Genomic DNA, 15,000 nt, shown 5'->3' with positions numbered 1-15,000 from the left:
AATATTTCTGTCAGTATTTTCTGTAGTTTCACCAGCTTCTTGCCTGGTATTGTGGCCAAGGATGTGAGTGAGGATTGGAATCCCAAAGGCTAAGGTTTTACCTGAACCCTAGTAAATACAAAAAATATGTTGTTTAAATATGCTTACATGACATCTTTCTCATATTCCTGCCATTGCTAAACTCTAAACTCCACCCAAAAGATTTAATCATAACTTCTATACTTAGACAATTTCAGTAAATTATTTTATCCAGCCAAGGTTATACATGTATGAACTAAGAAATGTATAAGCTGAAGAGACAAGTTATCTTGACAATGCCATATACATGTACATTGTAAAGCATGTCATCATTGTATACAGAATATTCTCTCAACTAATTGTGGAAAGATATAATATTACACGTACATGACAAAGGAAGAACTATTAATTGAAATCAGTTCCTAAGAGTGCAAAATTTAACCCTCAGTCAGTCAGTCAGTCAGAGCTCTCTCAAGAGGTACAAATACTCTTCCACTTAAACAGCTCTCTTAAACCGTGCCTTTACAAAACTCATACTTAGAATGACTCAACACTCACTTATGTTAGTATTGTAATGAATCAAAATTATGGGTCAGAGGCCAGCCCTAACAGAAACTGTTTGCTATATTGTGTGGGAAATTCTTCTTGCTCCTAAATGAGCTTGGTGCACATCATGGTAAGTACATGTTGGAGAAGATAGTTTTTTTCCTCTCTCAAAGAAAAGAAAAAAAAAATCTCAAAAAAACTTGTTGAACTACAGGTATGTAAATAAACAATGGGCTTAACAATAGAGACTTCCACCAATTTTACTGTCTTGATTCAACTCACTGTTTCTGCCGCACCGATGATGTCCCTGTGGTGGAATATTGCAGGTGGAAGGGAGAGTGTCTGAATAGGAGTTGGTGTAGTAAAACTTTGCTCACTGAGTCCTCTTTGAAGTTCTTTTGAAACACCGAGGACTTCCCAAGCACTCATATCTGACATGGGTCCTGAAGTTTAGTACATACAAAATTAATGATTTAGCCTCAGAATGTAATTGTATCTTAACAGGGCTAAAAATTAACTCCAGTGCTTGGTGGCCAGTTGGGCCAGTTAACTTGAATTCTTAGTCGCCCATCCCAAAAAGAAGTATGTTCGAAAAGCGAAAACATGTGTTTCGAAACCATCCCGCACGGAAGTCTGGGGGAGAGTCACGTGGCAATTCCAAAATGGCGCCTTGAATGTGGATCGCTCGTGAAAACACCCGGGTGAAAACGGCTCGGAATTTCCACTTCAAAACTAAAAATTTACTAAAATGGACGATGTTAGAGTCCAGGCAAAAAACGAAGAGAAAGGTAGTCCGATTAAACTACATATTGGGTTTTATTTTTAACTTTGTACTTCTCATAATTTACATTGCATTACAGCTTTTCGAGATTGTACATGTAGTCGCCCATCGGGCGATCAAACTTAAACTTTTGGTCGCCCTAGTCAGTTTTAACTCGCCACTGGCGACCGTGCGACCGTCAATTTTTAGCCCTGTCTTAACCTCATAGAGTCAGTGGGGAGTATCACTGTTCTACAGTTGTTGTACCAACATGGATATGGAATACGTTAGCAAAGTTTTATAATCTAAATAAATAAACAACATATAATGATAATATAACAATTAAACCTATTTTTAAATTGATATATTTTAGAGGAATTACATCTTTGTGAACACACTATTATCATTACCCATAATTTGTGCTGATTCTTCTATCAATAGTATATCGTTACTCATGATCAATTGTTAGAGTGAAATTGAACTTTGTTTTATGTGCTTTCCATCCATTTTCTGCAATAAGAGGTTACCTTGAGGATCTCCCACCATTCTATTGTCAGTAAGTATTTCCATTTTGTTTTGCTCTTCTGACTGGTCTTTACTTTGGGCTTTATTTTTCTTTTTTCTCTTCTTTTTCTTCTTTGTCTGCTGGTCCTTCTTTTTGCCTTTTTCAAGCTGTGTAGATAGTGTGGTATCTGTTTGTTTGTCATTATCCTGAAAATTTGAAATCAAAATAAAACAGCTGTTATTTATTTGTTTGCCCCTGTCCAAGAAAATTTTGACATCTGGAAGCTCTGAAATGCCATTTCTGGAGTTCTGGAGACCAAATTGAGTGCAAAAGATGAAGGAAAACTCCCTATCAACAGTAACATTCTTTTAATTTTTACAATACTAATAAGCTGACAATGGAAGTTTGCATGCATTTCCTGGAAGTTTAAGATCATTGTCACTAAAAACAATGGAGCTAAACAGAATCACTTACTACCGGTAAGAAAGCGTCCAGATGCATTTTTAATCTTTCTTCCATTTGTCTTTGTTTTTTTCCCGTGAACCCATAAACAGTTTGCGGGTGAAAAATATTCCAAGCATCTCTGCCTACCCACCAGGACACCCACCAGACAGGTGCCAGAAACCATGATAAAATCAATTAGCTGCAGCTTTTAACTCAGACTTCAAATATGAGTGGAAAAAATGATAAAACGCTTAAATTAGCATCCAATTTGTTTTCGTTCTGTTCTTTTTGTAATACCATGAAACATGCAGATCAGGTTGTTATTCAAGAAAATGCAGCTTTCATTCAAGGTTCGATTTATCAGGCCACAACGAACTCCTGAACACGATAAACAAATGACAGTAATTAGATTATATAGAATTACATACTTTGCACGCAGTTAATTTTTTCGTAGATCTCTTGCGTCCTAACACCATCCCAAAACGAGTCTAGTGGTGTGACCAACGAGTCACGTCCGATCTTTTGATAATTATTTAATTTTGAAATTTAGGTTAAAAGTTCATACAAGCCCATCAAAATGAATTTTAATTTAGTTTTCAAAGAATCTTTCTTTAATTATTTAAATTTAGGGAAAATGTAGCCGACTTCTCTGAGCGAAGTAGCTGACGCTTTTTGTCGGCCGTCGGTGCTTATTGAAAGCACTGTACAACTGTAACTGAAAAGACTGAAAAAAAACATGCATGAGTCCTTGTGCCAGTGCAGTTTGTAGTCTTTGAAAAATCTCAAAGTGCTGAGTTGGACCAAACTGCACTCAACATGTTTTTGATCACTTTACATATTTCCATAATGTAGTTCTTATGGAGAGTGTTGCTGCCTTTTTTGAACTGGCAGTTGTCTTAATTTTGTCGAAACATACATGTACAGCTGCATAAAATATGTGACCTCTCAAGGGAAAACGTACCGAACGGTTAGCCGTTTTTAAACGGATAGCTGTTCACCAGCCGTTCATCGGCCGTTCGACTGGATCGGCATGCCGTTTGAACGCCTCTAGCTATCCGTTCTTGAATATTCATCATCCGTTTGAACAGTTCAAGCCATCCGTTTAAGAAACTTCATCATCCGTTCAAACGTCTCTAGCTATCTGTTCTTGAATATTCATAATCCGTTCGAACGCCTCCAGCTATCCGTTCTTGAATATTCATCATCCGTTCGAACGGTTCAAGCTATCCGTTCAAGAAAATTTATCAGCCGTTCACTTCGCACTTTAGCAACGATGGTAGAAACATTTTCGGTGTGATCGCAATCCATATCTTCTCTCATTGAATTCTCCATTTTGTGATTGTGTGAAATGGCGGTAATTGACACAACTTGTTCGCAGTTACCAAGGCAACACATTTTTGACGGAGTGACAGGGAAGCTGGGATTATGGAAATTTAAACCCGAATTGAAGTTGAGTACTATGCTTTTCGCATGCAAGTTCCTTGGTTGTACCTTATCTTAATCCGTTGAATTCAATGATAAAAATATTAATTATAATCCATTTGAAGGCGCCAAAAGCGAAGTCAAGTTATCCAAACGATTGAGTTTCGACTCATTTCAAGTTATCTTTTCACAGATTGTGTCAAATACCTCGCGTTACTTAACACCGCGTCACCCAATGCGTGACGCTTTCATGAAATAATCCTTTGCTTTGGCTCAAGACAAGAGCTTGGGACACCCGTGTCGGCATTCGTTTTGATGAAACCATCTGTTCAAATAATTTCTACAGGCCATCACTTGTTCGACCGCTTGGCTGTTTATCCATTCGATCTCATCTGTGAGGCTCATCTAGCAGTGTTCGAAAAATTAGCCGTTCATCCCTTCGATAATTTTCATTAGCCGTTCATCCGTTTGACCTCATCCGTTCCAAAATTTTAATAGGCCGTTCATCCGTTCGAAAATTTTAATTAGCTGTTCATCTGTTCGACCTTGTCCATTTGAAAATTTTCACTAGCCGTTCATCCGTTTGACCTCATCCGTTCGAAAATTTTAATTAGCCGTTCATCTGTTCACAGTATCTGTTTCAAACGGCTTGGAAAGCCGTTCGTCACCTGTTTGCTTGCCGTTCCGTTTACTGTTCGAACGGCTACCATTAGGAACATTTTCACGTGAGAGGTCACATATTTTCTAAGAATGGCTGATGCTTATGAGACCTAATCCATGACTTTTGAAGTATATTCTCCCCTTTATTAAATTCAATAATTATAGATGGGATTTAATACAAATTTTTCCCCTATTCCTGAGCCCAGACTACAGTAACTCCATACCAAAAATTAAATCACATTAGGGCAATTTTACCATGCGCTCAAAAATTATGAATCTTATCTTTTGAAATTAATCAAGTTGAATGTTGAGAGCACTTAAAGCAATTCACCTTCTGCAGCGGCTGTTCTTTTACTTTCTTCTTCCGAACTGGTCCACCTGCACCAATTCCTGTTAGTTCTTCTAAATCATAGTCCTCCATGACTTCAAGGGAAACAAATCCGTCCATTTCGCCCGCAAAGAACGAAGGATCGTCCAATACTACTGGTTCCCATTTTCGCTTCTTACCTTTCGAATTCTTCTCTGCCATGATGGAAAACTGAGCAAGGAGCTTTAAACAAGACACTGTATGCAAACACTCTTTTAAAAAACAGCAAAATTAGTAATAAAACTAACACCCCCGTGGAATGAAACCGCATTCTCTCACGTCGTCCGCCATGATAGATTAATTGCCAGAGAAGGACTGGATCAGAAATTTTACTGCGCCTAATCCTAATGGGAGTCATCCGCTGAGTTATTGAAGACTAGTATTAACTTAGTCAGCTGAATTTTTTGTAAAAAACTTGAATGAAAAGACAGACATGGCTAAAGAACACCGTACATTCAAAGAGGAGTGCTCTTATATTGAGCGCTTAAACGGAAACTCGTTTCTTATTAGAAAAGGCTTTGTCCCAAATATGAAGGTAAGTGAACGCGCGCTCAATAACGGAGGCCTAACTCCGGCTGGTTGCGTAGCGTTTCGCGCAAAAATACACGTCCAACTCTGTTATACGAGAGAAGGTCGAGGATAAACTATGTTCATCAAAATAAATGCCCTTACGCCTACCATATCCGTCATATTCATTTCTTCTTTGAAATAAGTCTTAAGGCACAACCAGACTTTTTTTCCCAACTTCCTGCCTCCTCCCCCCACTCTACAATTAAAACCCTACCCGTACCCCACCACGTCTCTCGTGTCAGGTAATTTCTTTTCTTCTTCTTTTATTTGGTATCCTGTTTGTTTCCAAACCGTCAAATTTGCTGCATCATTGAGGAAAATTAAGACGGGAACAAACAATTGGACAAATTAATAATTATACTTCCATCAAACCATAATCATATTCATCATCACCCCTAACCCTCTTATTTATTATATTATATTATTCCCAGAGTTGCATCTTTTTGGAAATTGTTAATGCAAGAATATCCTAATTGATTAGTATCAGGGACATTCCTACATACTGTTTCAGACAGAAGAGTGGAGGTGTACGTTGCAAGCTATTCAGTTCTAAAATTTTAAAGGATTTTTTTTTCTCTTTTTTTCTTCTGAAGGTTGAAGGTATCTTCTATATAAATGATTTACTTGAAAAGCTGATGTTTGATGAGCTGAAACACTGGGCTGGAACTCAAGGTACATTACTCTCAACATTTGGAGTATAATATTATTGTTGAATTTGCCACGTTTGTCTTAATCCTTTTATACAATTAAATTAAATTCCCGGACAGGTATTGGTGGTTTCCTTCCTGGTGTAAAGCAGATTGCAAATGTTGCAGCTTTACCTGGAATTGTTGGTGTAAGAATGATCATTACTTTTTTTCCAGTCATTTAATTATTTCAGAATTTCAGTTCACAGAGCTTTCTCTGTGGTAAAATTTTATTTCCCTCCAAGACAGTAAAAAATACTGAAATTGTGTTCACAGAATACTTATAATTATCCTTACATCTCTCTTGGGAAAAGTTAAATATACTATATTTTTTCTAGGCTAAAGAAGTCCTGAAGAGAAGTATTTTTAACAGCAATAACATTCATCTCTAGAAAAACTTGTTATCTCTTTAATCAGACTTCATGAATGACAATGTCAATCTGGACATTGTTTTTATCACTTCCTTTTAGAAGAAAAATATTAATTTTGATAACATGCCAAAACAATATCACCAAACAACTAAAAAGATCATGCATCTCCATTTCTCCTCTTAAATGTTTACTCATATTTTTTTTTCATTGTGTCTTAGAAATCAGTTGGACTACCAGATGTTCATTCCGGCTATGGGTTTGCTATAGGTATGTTACAATTCACATGTTTGTAATAGATTCAATTTGATTTATTTGCATCTATGTGATTCTTGAGAGGCAAGTTGCTAAATTTAGTAAAGAGATGCTTATCTTTCAAAAAAAAAAAAGTAGTTGCAAAGTAATTTGATAAGTACATACATTTGCATACATTTCATTGAAGCTCCCTTGCCAGGGCTTTTCAGCCAGTCACTTTTGAACAAGACTATTTTTTTTCTTTTTGTAGGGAATATGGCAGCATTTGACATGTCTCTTCCAGAAGCAGTTGTTTCTCCTGGTAAAGTTCAAGAAAGGGTTTTACTAAAGGAATGAATTAAAAAAATGGCAGCATGACGACTTCAGCACGGATAAAGTGTGTAATTCTGCAAACCCCACTCAAGTGGGATTCGTGCATATACACGAGCTCTGTTACCTAGTAATGCGTAACGTATTTTACGTCAGATTTCACCGGGGGTCTTTGATGGAAGCTGTGTAGTAAAACCAGTTTGGATGCGGTCGGAGAAACTAAGGATAGATCGCAAAATTCGAAGCAAACCACACTAAATCTGGAAAGCTTTGTTTGCTAAGTGGAAGCGTGCTACAGTTCAACGAGCAGTTTAGTAAATGGTTTTGATCTTTGAAACTCACAAAGATTTCGTCCATGAAAGATTATGCAAATTCACGCCTGAACTGAAAGCGAAACGTAATTTGAGCTTTTTATTTACAAAAGCTTTGGTGCTATTTAGAACTAAAAGTCAGTCTTCCTAAAGCGAAGACATTGTTCACTGAAGGAATTTTATGTAGGTAAGGGGTGCTTATTTACTGGTCTTTTTTATTTCGATATCTTGTACCGTTTGTCTTGATTTAGAGCACAATTCCATTTTGTTCTTGTAGCCGAACGTATAGAAACAAACTGACTGTTCGATCTGTGATCTCTCGTGGATCACAGACGCGGTGATTCCACTCCATATTCCAGCTGTCAAAGGATACGATCGCGAAATTATCATTCACCTCTTTAACAGTGTATGCACACCAAACTCCTCCTTCATTGACTGCTTCAGCTTTGAAGCCAACAGTTTTTGGAAGTGATATCTCATTTTTCGTCAACTGTCTTTTCGCTTAGACGATCACAACAGGTTTCAACTTGTTTTGATGAATCTACAATCAGTTGCTAGGATAATAAAGGGTGTCCAGTATCTCTTGAGAATTCTAGCGCCTCATTGCGCATGTGTCGATTAAAAGTGGAATACTTAATGAATTATACACTTTGTCCGTGTTGAAGTCGTAATGTTAACACATTTATTGATTATTAAATTGCAAGGCAGTGAAATAAGCACAGAGTAGTTGTGGTACAATATTTTACCCTATTTTGCAAGTCTGACCTGAAGTGATCATTTTATATTTACGTGTCATACAAGATATTGATGACACACACTAACCATTTCTTTGTTATGTTTTTAGTTTACACAAAAGTTGTGTAAAGCTCTCACAAAGTGACCACAAAGCTTTTGACAGCTTGTTGTTCTATTGATATATTTTTTCTTAATTGTATGATTGTAAACCTCAGAATAAATCTCCTATCTAAATTAATGTTTTTAAAGATGTTTTTGTCGTTTACAATCATAAGAAACACTCATAAAAGACCATTTGTGTTAGGTGGTGTTGGCTTTGATATCAACTGTGGAGTGCGACTGCTGAGGACAAACCTTGATGAAAGGGACGTTCAGCCTGTCAAAGAACAATTAGCTCAGGTACAGGCAGGGCTCTGCACTAACTTTTCAACTTACTAGCCAAGTGGCTTGTGACAACTTAGATGTTACAACTTTTTTACTTTAGTTTACTAGCTCAACTGGCTATTGGAAATTGAAAACCACTGGCCAAAACTGAATTTCTTCTATTGTATGGCTAGTTGGCTACTGCCAGTGTTGAACCCTGACAGGGTAAAGTACACCACAGTAAATATGTCTTCATCAGGCTACGATTTAAAATAAAAGTTAGTTGAAATGTTGGGCCTTATTTGATGTACATGTCTGACTTTTTAACACCATGCTACTCGAGGACAACATCCAATGCTTGATTAGTTGAAATGGTTTCATTGAGAACAAGCAACCAGCAAAATACTCTATTGCCCCAACTCCTCCCTTCCTCTTTCCTTTGACTTTCACCCACCCCCTTGGTACAGATTTCTTTCTCTCCCCAGTTTCCCCAGAATCCAGAATATAGTTTTTGCTATAAAATATTTAGCACTGGCTTTTCTAAATAATTCTGCCTGCCCTTCAGACTGGTTTGCTCCAGGCTGGATGCATTTCCACATGTGTATGTATACACACTGCACCTTTGATATCATGAGTTCAGTGGACCTGAGTTATCTGAAACATTTCAAAACCAGCAATAAATTTATGATAACTGTTTCACATTTCTCATTCAATTATGCAGCAATTTTAAATGTGCATTATTTCAGAAATAAACATAACTTATTGCAAGATTCTATAACAAATTTTTCTTTTTGTTTCCTCTCATTTCAGTCACTTTTCGATCATATCCCTGTTGGTGTTGGCTCAAAAGGTGTTATTCCCATGGGTGCAAAGTAAGCTGAAGTTTCCATCTGCTGCTCAACTCCTCCATCAAAGCTGTTTTATTCTGACACTTGTTCAGCAGTTAACACTTTTACTACCAAGATGTCTTCATTAATTTATTCTTCTTACTGTCTGCCACACAATTCTTATAATGATAGTTATAAGAACTTGGTATTGGATCAGCCAATACCATCCCTCAATTGATAATTTCCTTTATTCTTGTCACTTGTCTGCTTGATGTTGAATTGATATGGTAGAGAGAAATTCTGAATTGGTCACTCATGGGGGTTAAAGGTTGATGACATCTTGGGTCCATCATGTTTATTTTTTTTATCATTATTATTTTTCTCCAACAGAGATCTGGAGGAAGCTCTCTCAATGGGGATGGATTGGTCCTTAAGAGAAGGTTGGCCATTTCCTACATTTCCTTTTGGTTTATTCAAAATATGATTTGAGTAATGGTGAGATAGGAAGTGCTCAGAGAGCAAAAACAAAACAACGACGATTCTGTGACCTGCTTTTATTGGAAAGAGTTAGACAAGAATTGGAGAATATTGAAAAAGGAACCAGGAAATATTATATGTACATAAACGATCTCAATTAAGAATTATTATTTTTTGAAAGAATATTAAATTAAGGCGAATTTGGCTCTACACAGAGGTTAGTGTTGGTATTAAGGTGAGAAAAATTAGAGGTCGAAAATCATAACGGTCATATTTAAGGTGTCACTGATGTCCTTCCGAAGGTTTTTTGATTTGTGTCATCTCTGTTATTACCCAGGCTATGCATGGGCTGAGGAGAAGGTTTTTTGATTTGTGTGTCATCTCTGTTATTACCCAGGCTATGCATGGGCTGAGGATAAGGTTTTTTGATTTGTGTGTCATCTCTGTTATTACCCAGGCTATGCATGGGCTGAGGAGAAGGTTTTTTGATTTGTGTGTCATCTCTGTTATTACCCAGGCTATGCATGGGCTGAGGAGAAGGTTTTTTGATTTGTGTGTCATCTCTGTTATTACCCAGGCTATGCATGGGCTAAGGAGAAGGTTTTTTGATTTGTGTGTCATCTCTGTTATTACCCAGGCTATGCATGGGCTGAGGATAAGGTTTTTTGATTTGTGTGTCATCTCTGTTATTACCCAGGCTATGCATGGGCTGAGGAGAAGGTTTTTTGATTTGTGTGTCATCTCTGTTATTACCCAGGCTATGCATGGGCTAAGGAGAAGGTTTTTTGATTTGTGTCATCTCTGTTATTACCCAGGCTATGCATGGGCTGAAGATAAGGTTTTTTGATTTGTGTGTCATCTCTGTTATTACCCAGGCTATGCATGGGCTGAGGAGAAGGTTTTTTGATTTGTGTGTCATCTCTGTTATTACCCAGGCTATGCATGGGCTGAGGAGAAGGTTTTTTTATTTGTGTGTCATCTCTGTTATTACCCAGGCTATGCATGGGCTGAGGATAAGGTTTTTTGATTTGTGTGTCATCTCTGTTATTACCCAGGCTATGCATGGGCTGAGGAGAAGGTTTTTTGATTTGTGTCATCTCTGTTATTACCCAGGCTATGCATGGGCTGAAGATAAGGTTTTTTGATTTGTGTGTCATCTCTGTTATTACCCAGGCTATGCATGGGCTGAGGAGAAGGTTTTTTGATTTGTGTGTCATCTCTGTTATTACCCAGGCTATGCATGGGCTGAGGAGAAGGTTTTTTGATTTGTGTGTCATCTCTGTTATTACCCAGGCTATGCATGGGCTAAGGAGAAGGTTTTTTGATTTGTGTGTCATCTCTGTTATTACCCAGGCTATGCATGGGCTGAGGAGAAGGTTTTTTGATTTGTGTGTCATCTCTGTTATTACCCAGGCTATGCATGGGCTGAGGAGAAGGTTTTTTGATTTGTGTGTCATCTCTGTTATTACCCAGGCTATGCATGGGCTAAGGAGAAGGTTTTTTGATTTGTGTGTCATCTCTGTTATTACCCAGGCTATGCATGGGCTGAGGAGAAGGTTTTTTTATTTGTGTGTCATCTCTGTTATTACCCAGGCTATGCATGGGCTGAGGATAAGGTTTTTTTATTTGTGTGTCATCTCTGTTATTACCCAGGCTATGCATGGGCTGAGGAGAAGGTTTTTTGATTTGTGTGTCATCTCTGTTATTACCCAGGCTATGCATGGGCTGAGGATAAGGTTTTTTTATTTGTGTGTCATCTCTGTTATTACCCAGGCTATGCATGGGCTGAGGAGAAGGTTTTTTGATTTGTGTGTCATCTCTGTTATTACCCAGGCTATGCATGGGCTGAGGAGAAGGTTTTTTGATTTGTGTGTCATCTCTGTTATTACCCAGGCTATGCATGGGCTGAGGAGAAGGTTTTTTGATTTGTGTGTCATCTCTGTTATTACCCAGGCTATGCATGGGCTGAGGAGAAGGTTTTTTGATTTGTGTGTCATCTCTGTTATTACCCAGGCTATGCATGGGCTAAGGAGAAGGTTTTTTGATTTGTGTGTCATCTCTGTTATTACCCAGGCTATGCATGGGCTGAGGATAAGGTTTTTTTTTTTATTTGTGTGTCATCTCTGTTATTACCCAGGCTATGCATGGGCTGAGGAGAAGGTTTTTTGATTTGTGTGTCATCTCTGTTATTACCCAGGCTATGCATGGGCTGAGGAGAAGGTTTTTTGATTTGTGTGTCATCTCTGTTATTACCCAGGCTATGCATGGGCTGAGGAGAAGGTTTTTTGATTTGTGTGTCATCCCTGTTATTACCCAGGCTATGCATGGGCTAAGGAGAAGGTTTTTTGATTTGTGTGTCATCTCTGTTATTACCCAGGCTATGCATGGGCTGAGGAGAAGGTTTTTTGATTTGTGTGTCATCTCTGTTATTACCCAGGCTATGCATGGGCTAAGGAGAAGGTTTTTTGATTTGTGTGTCATCTCTGTTATTACCCAGGCTATGCATGGGCTGAGGATAAGGTTTTTTGATTTGTGTGTCATCTCTGTTATTACCCAGGCTATGCATGGGCTGAGGATAAGGTTTTTTGATTTGTGTGTCATCTCTGTTATTACCCAGGCTATGCATGGGCTGAGGAGAAGGTTTTTTGATTTGTGTGTCATCTCTGTTATTACCCAGGCTATGCATGGGCTGAGGAGAAGGTTTTTTGATTTGTGTGTCATCTCTGTTATTACCCAGGCTATGCATGGGCTGAGGATAAGGTTTTTTGATTTGTGTGTCATCTCTGTTATTACCCAGGCTATGCATGGGCTGAGGAGAAGGTTTTTTGATTTGTGTGTCATCTCTGTTATTACCCAGGCTATGCATGGGCTGAGGATAAGGTTTTTTGATTTGTGTGTCATCTCTGTTATTACCCAGGCTATGCATGGGCTGAGGAGAAGGTTTTTTGATTTGTGTGTCATCTCTGTTATTACCCAGGCTATGCATGGGCTGAGGATAAGGTTTTTTGATTTGTGTGTCATCTCTGTTATTACCCAGGCTATGCATGGGCTGAGGAGAAGGTTTTTTGATTTGTGTGTCATCTCTGTTATTACCCAGGCTATGCATGGGCTAAGGAGAAGGTTTTTTGATTTGTGTGTCATCTCTGTTATTACCCAGGCTATGCATGGGCTAAGGAGAAGGTTTTTTGATTTGTGTGTCATCTCTGTTATTACCCAGGCTATGCATGGGCTGAGGAGAAGGTTTTTTGATTTGTGTGTCATCTCTGTTATTACCCAGGCTATGCATGGGCTGAGGATAAGGTTTTTTGATTTGTGTGTCATCTCTGTTATTACCCAGGCTATGCATGGGCTGAGGATAAGGTTTTTTGATTTGTGTGTCATCTCTGTTATTACCCAGGCTATGCATGGGCTGAGGATAAGGAGCACTGTGAAGAGTATGGACGAATGCTGCAGGCTGACCCAGGAAAAGTCAGTGCAAGAGCAAAGAAACGAGGCTTGCCACAGGTAAATACATGTGGTAAATACAGAAGCGCATAAGTTTCATTTGTAGCTCTACCTAATTTCAAAAATCCAAGCCGGCGCATAGATACGAACGGTGACTGTGCAACAATGGTAACACAATTGACTGACAGACTCTTTGCAACCTATTTTAAAGTGCTCTTCTTTTAGAAGTCGTTTGTAACCACACCTAACCGAATCGCAACAAACAAGTAGATTAAAGTCAAATATCACGATGAAACAGTAGGAACTTGTTGCAAAAATGAGCTAACTCTGCGAATCTAGAACGAAAGGCTAGTTACCCAGGGACAACTAGTTTTAGTGGAGGGTGACACGAGATTTCTTCACCAATCGCAGAGCGTTGCGAGGGTAGACCAGTGGCGGCAAGGTCACTTTCATCTTTCGACCAAAATTGTTCTCAAACGGACAGATAACTTCTTTGGGTTGGTCTTTAAGCTGGGTAAAAAGGGCAAGTTTCTAAAGAAACTGTGTTGCTGTTATGGAGGAGGTTATGACAAGATAATTTGGTTTTATCAACTGAGTTAATGATGTCAATTATTGGTCTCCGTTTCGAGCGTCAGTTGTAGAAACTCTTTGAGCTGGGTGACTCTCATGGCTTATCTTCTTCTCGGAATGATTAGCTTGGCACACTTGGAGCCGGGAATCACTATGCAGAAATCCAGGTGGTGGATGAAATATACAACAACTATGCGGCAAAGAAGATGGGAGTCGATCATCCTGGACAGGTAAACTAAGAGTCATTCACTCCCAAGAACTAATTGTTAATTCTCCACCCTAACTACTACACATTTCTTTGTTAATTTGAGTTTAAATTTACAAGACATGTTTCGACATTCTCATGTCATCTTCAGTTGCAAATGAGCATTTAACTGTGGTACATTTGAATTTATATTAAGGTACGTTACAAACTACGTGTCAGGGCTTACGTTACATTTGAATGTTAAAAACGCGAAAAATGTAAATAGCGCGCGCTTGACTAGATCAAAAAATAATTAAATAAATAAATAAATAAATATTAAAAATAAATTAAAAGACAAAGGAACAACATAATTAAAAAAATAATTATTAATTAATCATTAATTATTCATTTTAATTATGTTGTTCTTTGGTCTTTTAATTTAAATCTATTATTTATTTATTTATTTAATTATTTTTTGATCTAGTCAAGCGCGTGCTATTTACATCTTTCGCGTTTGTAACATTCAAATATAACGTAAGCCCTAACACGTAGTTTGTAACGTACCTTAATATAAATTCAAATGTACAACAGTTAAATGCTCATTTGCAACTGAAGATTTACGAGAATTTGGTGTTAGAGCAAGGTAACAAGTTCTTCCTGAGAAGTTTAGGATTGTCATTACTTACTCGGTGTATGATAGACGGATATTATAGGGAGAAGTTACATGTTATTCACTTCTTGGAGTTGAAGGGTGAAATAAAGCGGTTTGAGATTTGTTTCGAGCGTGTAGTAAAAGTCTTTTCCAGGTCTCCCTCGTTAGGTTTCAAACCTTATGATAATACACCGAATCGAAATATGGCGTCCAAGTTGAATTGCCATAGTTCTGGACTTACTAGCCTGTCACACATGTGATAATCCTTTAGTGTTTCCACGTGAAGACGAGGCTAGTAAGTCCAGAACAATGGTGATTCAAATGGGACGCCATATTTCGGTTGGGTGGATAATAAGCTCTCAATTCTTGTGTTTGTCTGTCTTTGCCAATTGTTGCTCACTCAGCTACTATGAAAAAACGACCACCAATTCCAAAAACATCGGCAGGGTCTCACTCGGAACTCTTTTGTTTATGGTCGGCTATTTTTTGCTAACGCTCTTGGCAATGATTTTATCATTTATATTTAA

General features: G+C 38.1%; 2 protein-coding genes across 3 annotated transcripts in view; one reads left to right on the top strand and one right to left on the bottom strand.

Annotated features, from left to right (window-relative positions):
- LOC111322403 (ATP-dependent RNA helicase DDX24) overlaps positions 1-5,034 on the bottom strand; it is a 15,513-nt gene extending 10,479 nt beyond the window's left edge. The window contains exons 1-4 of one of the 2 annotated variants that reach the window (XM_088761544.1): positions 4,687-5,034; positions 1,852-2,035; positions 847-1,007; positions 1-108 (exon numbers count right to left, since the gene is read on the bottom strand). The exon at positions 1-108 is cut by the window's left edge and continues 141 nt beyond it. In XM_088761544.1, coding sequence (XP_088617670.1) covers positions 1-108; positions 847-1,007; positions 1,852-2,035; positions 4,687-4,884 — 651 coding nt within the window. In that variant the 5' untranslated portion in view covers positions 4,885-5,034. The remainder of the gene's footprint in view (positions 109-846; positions 1,008-1,851; positions 2,036-4,686) is intronic. The other variant, XM_088761545.1, reaches the window with a different exon arrangement.
- Positions 5,035-5,098: 64 nt separating this feature from the next.
- The window catches only part of LOC111322440 (RNA-splicing ligase RtcB homolog), a 16,818-nt gene continuing 6,916 nt past the window's right edge, over positions 5,099-15,000 (top strand). Inside the window, exons 1-10 of the mRNA XM_088761546.1 lie at positions 5,099-5,257; positions 5,886-5,964; positions 6,060-6,127; positions 6,568-6,616; positions 6,852-6,902; positions 8,261-8,355; positions 9,130-9,191; positions 9,537-9,586; positions 13,021-13,127; positions 13,763-13,867. Coding sequence (XP_088617672.1) covers positions 5,156-5,257; positions 5,886-5,964; positions 6,060-6,127; positions 6,568-6,616; positions 6,852-6,902; positions 8,261-8,355; positions 9,130-9,191; positions 9,537-9,586; positions 13,021-13,127; positions 13,763-13,867 — 768 coding nt within the window. The 5' untranslated portion in view covers positions 5,099-5,155. The remainder of the gene's footprint in view (positions 5,258-5,885; positions 5,965-6,059; positions 6,128-6,567; positions 6,617-6,851; positions 6,903-8,260; positions 8,356-9,129; positions 9,192-9,536; positions 9,587-13,020; positions 13,128-13,762; positions 13,868-15,000) is intronic.

The sequence above is a fragment of the Stylophora pistillata genome, chromosome 5, assembly GCF_964205215.1.
Source record: "Stylophora pistillata chromosome 5, jaStyPist1.2, whole genome shotgun sequence".
In the NCBI taxonomy this organism is placed as follows: Eukaryota; Metazoa; Cnidaria; class Anthozoa; order Scleractinia; family Pocilloporidae; genus Stylophora; species Stylophora pistillata.
This window is presented reverse-complemented; position numbering and strand designations above follow the sequence as displayed.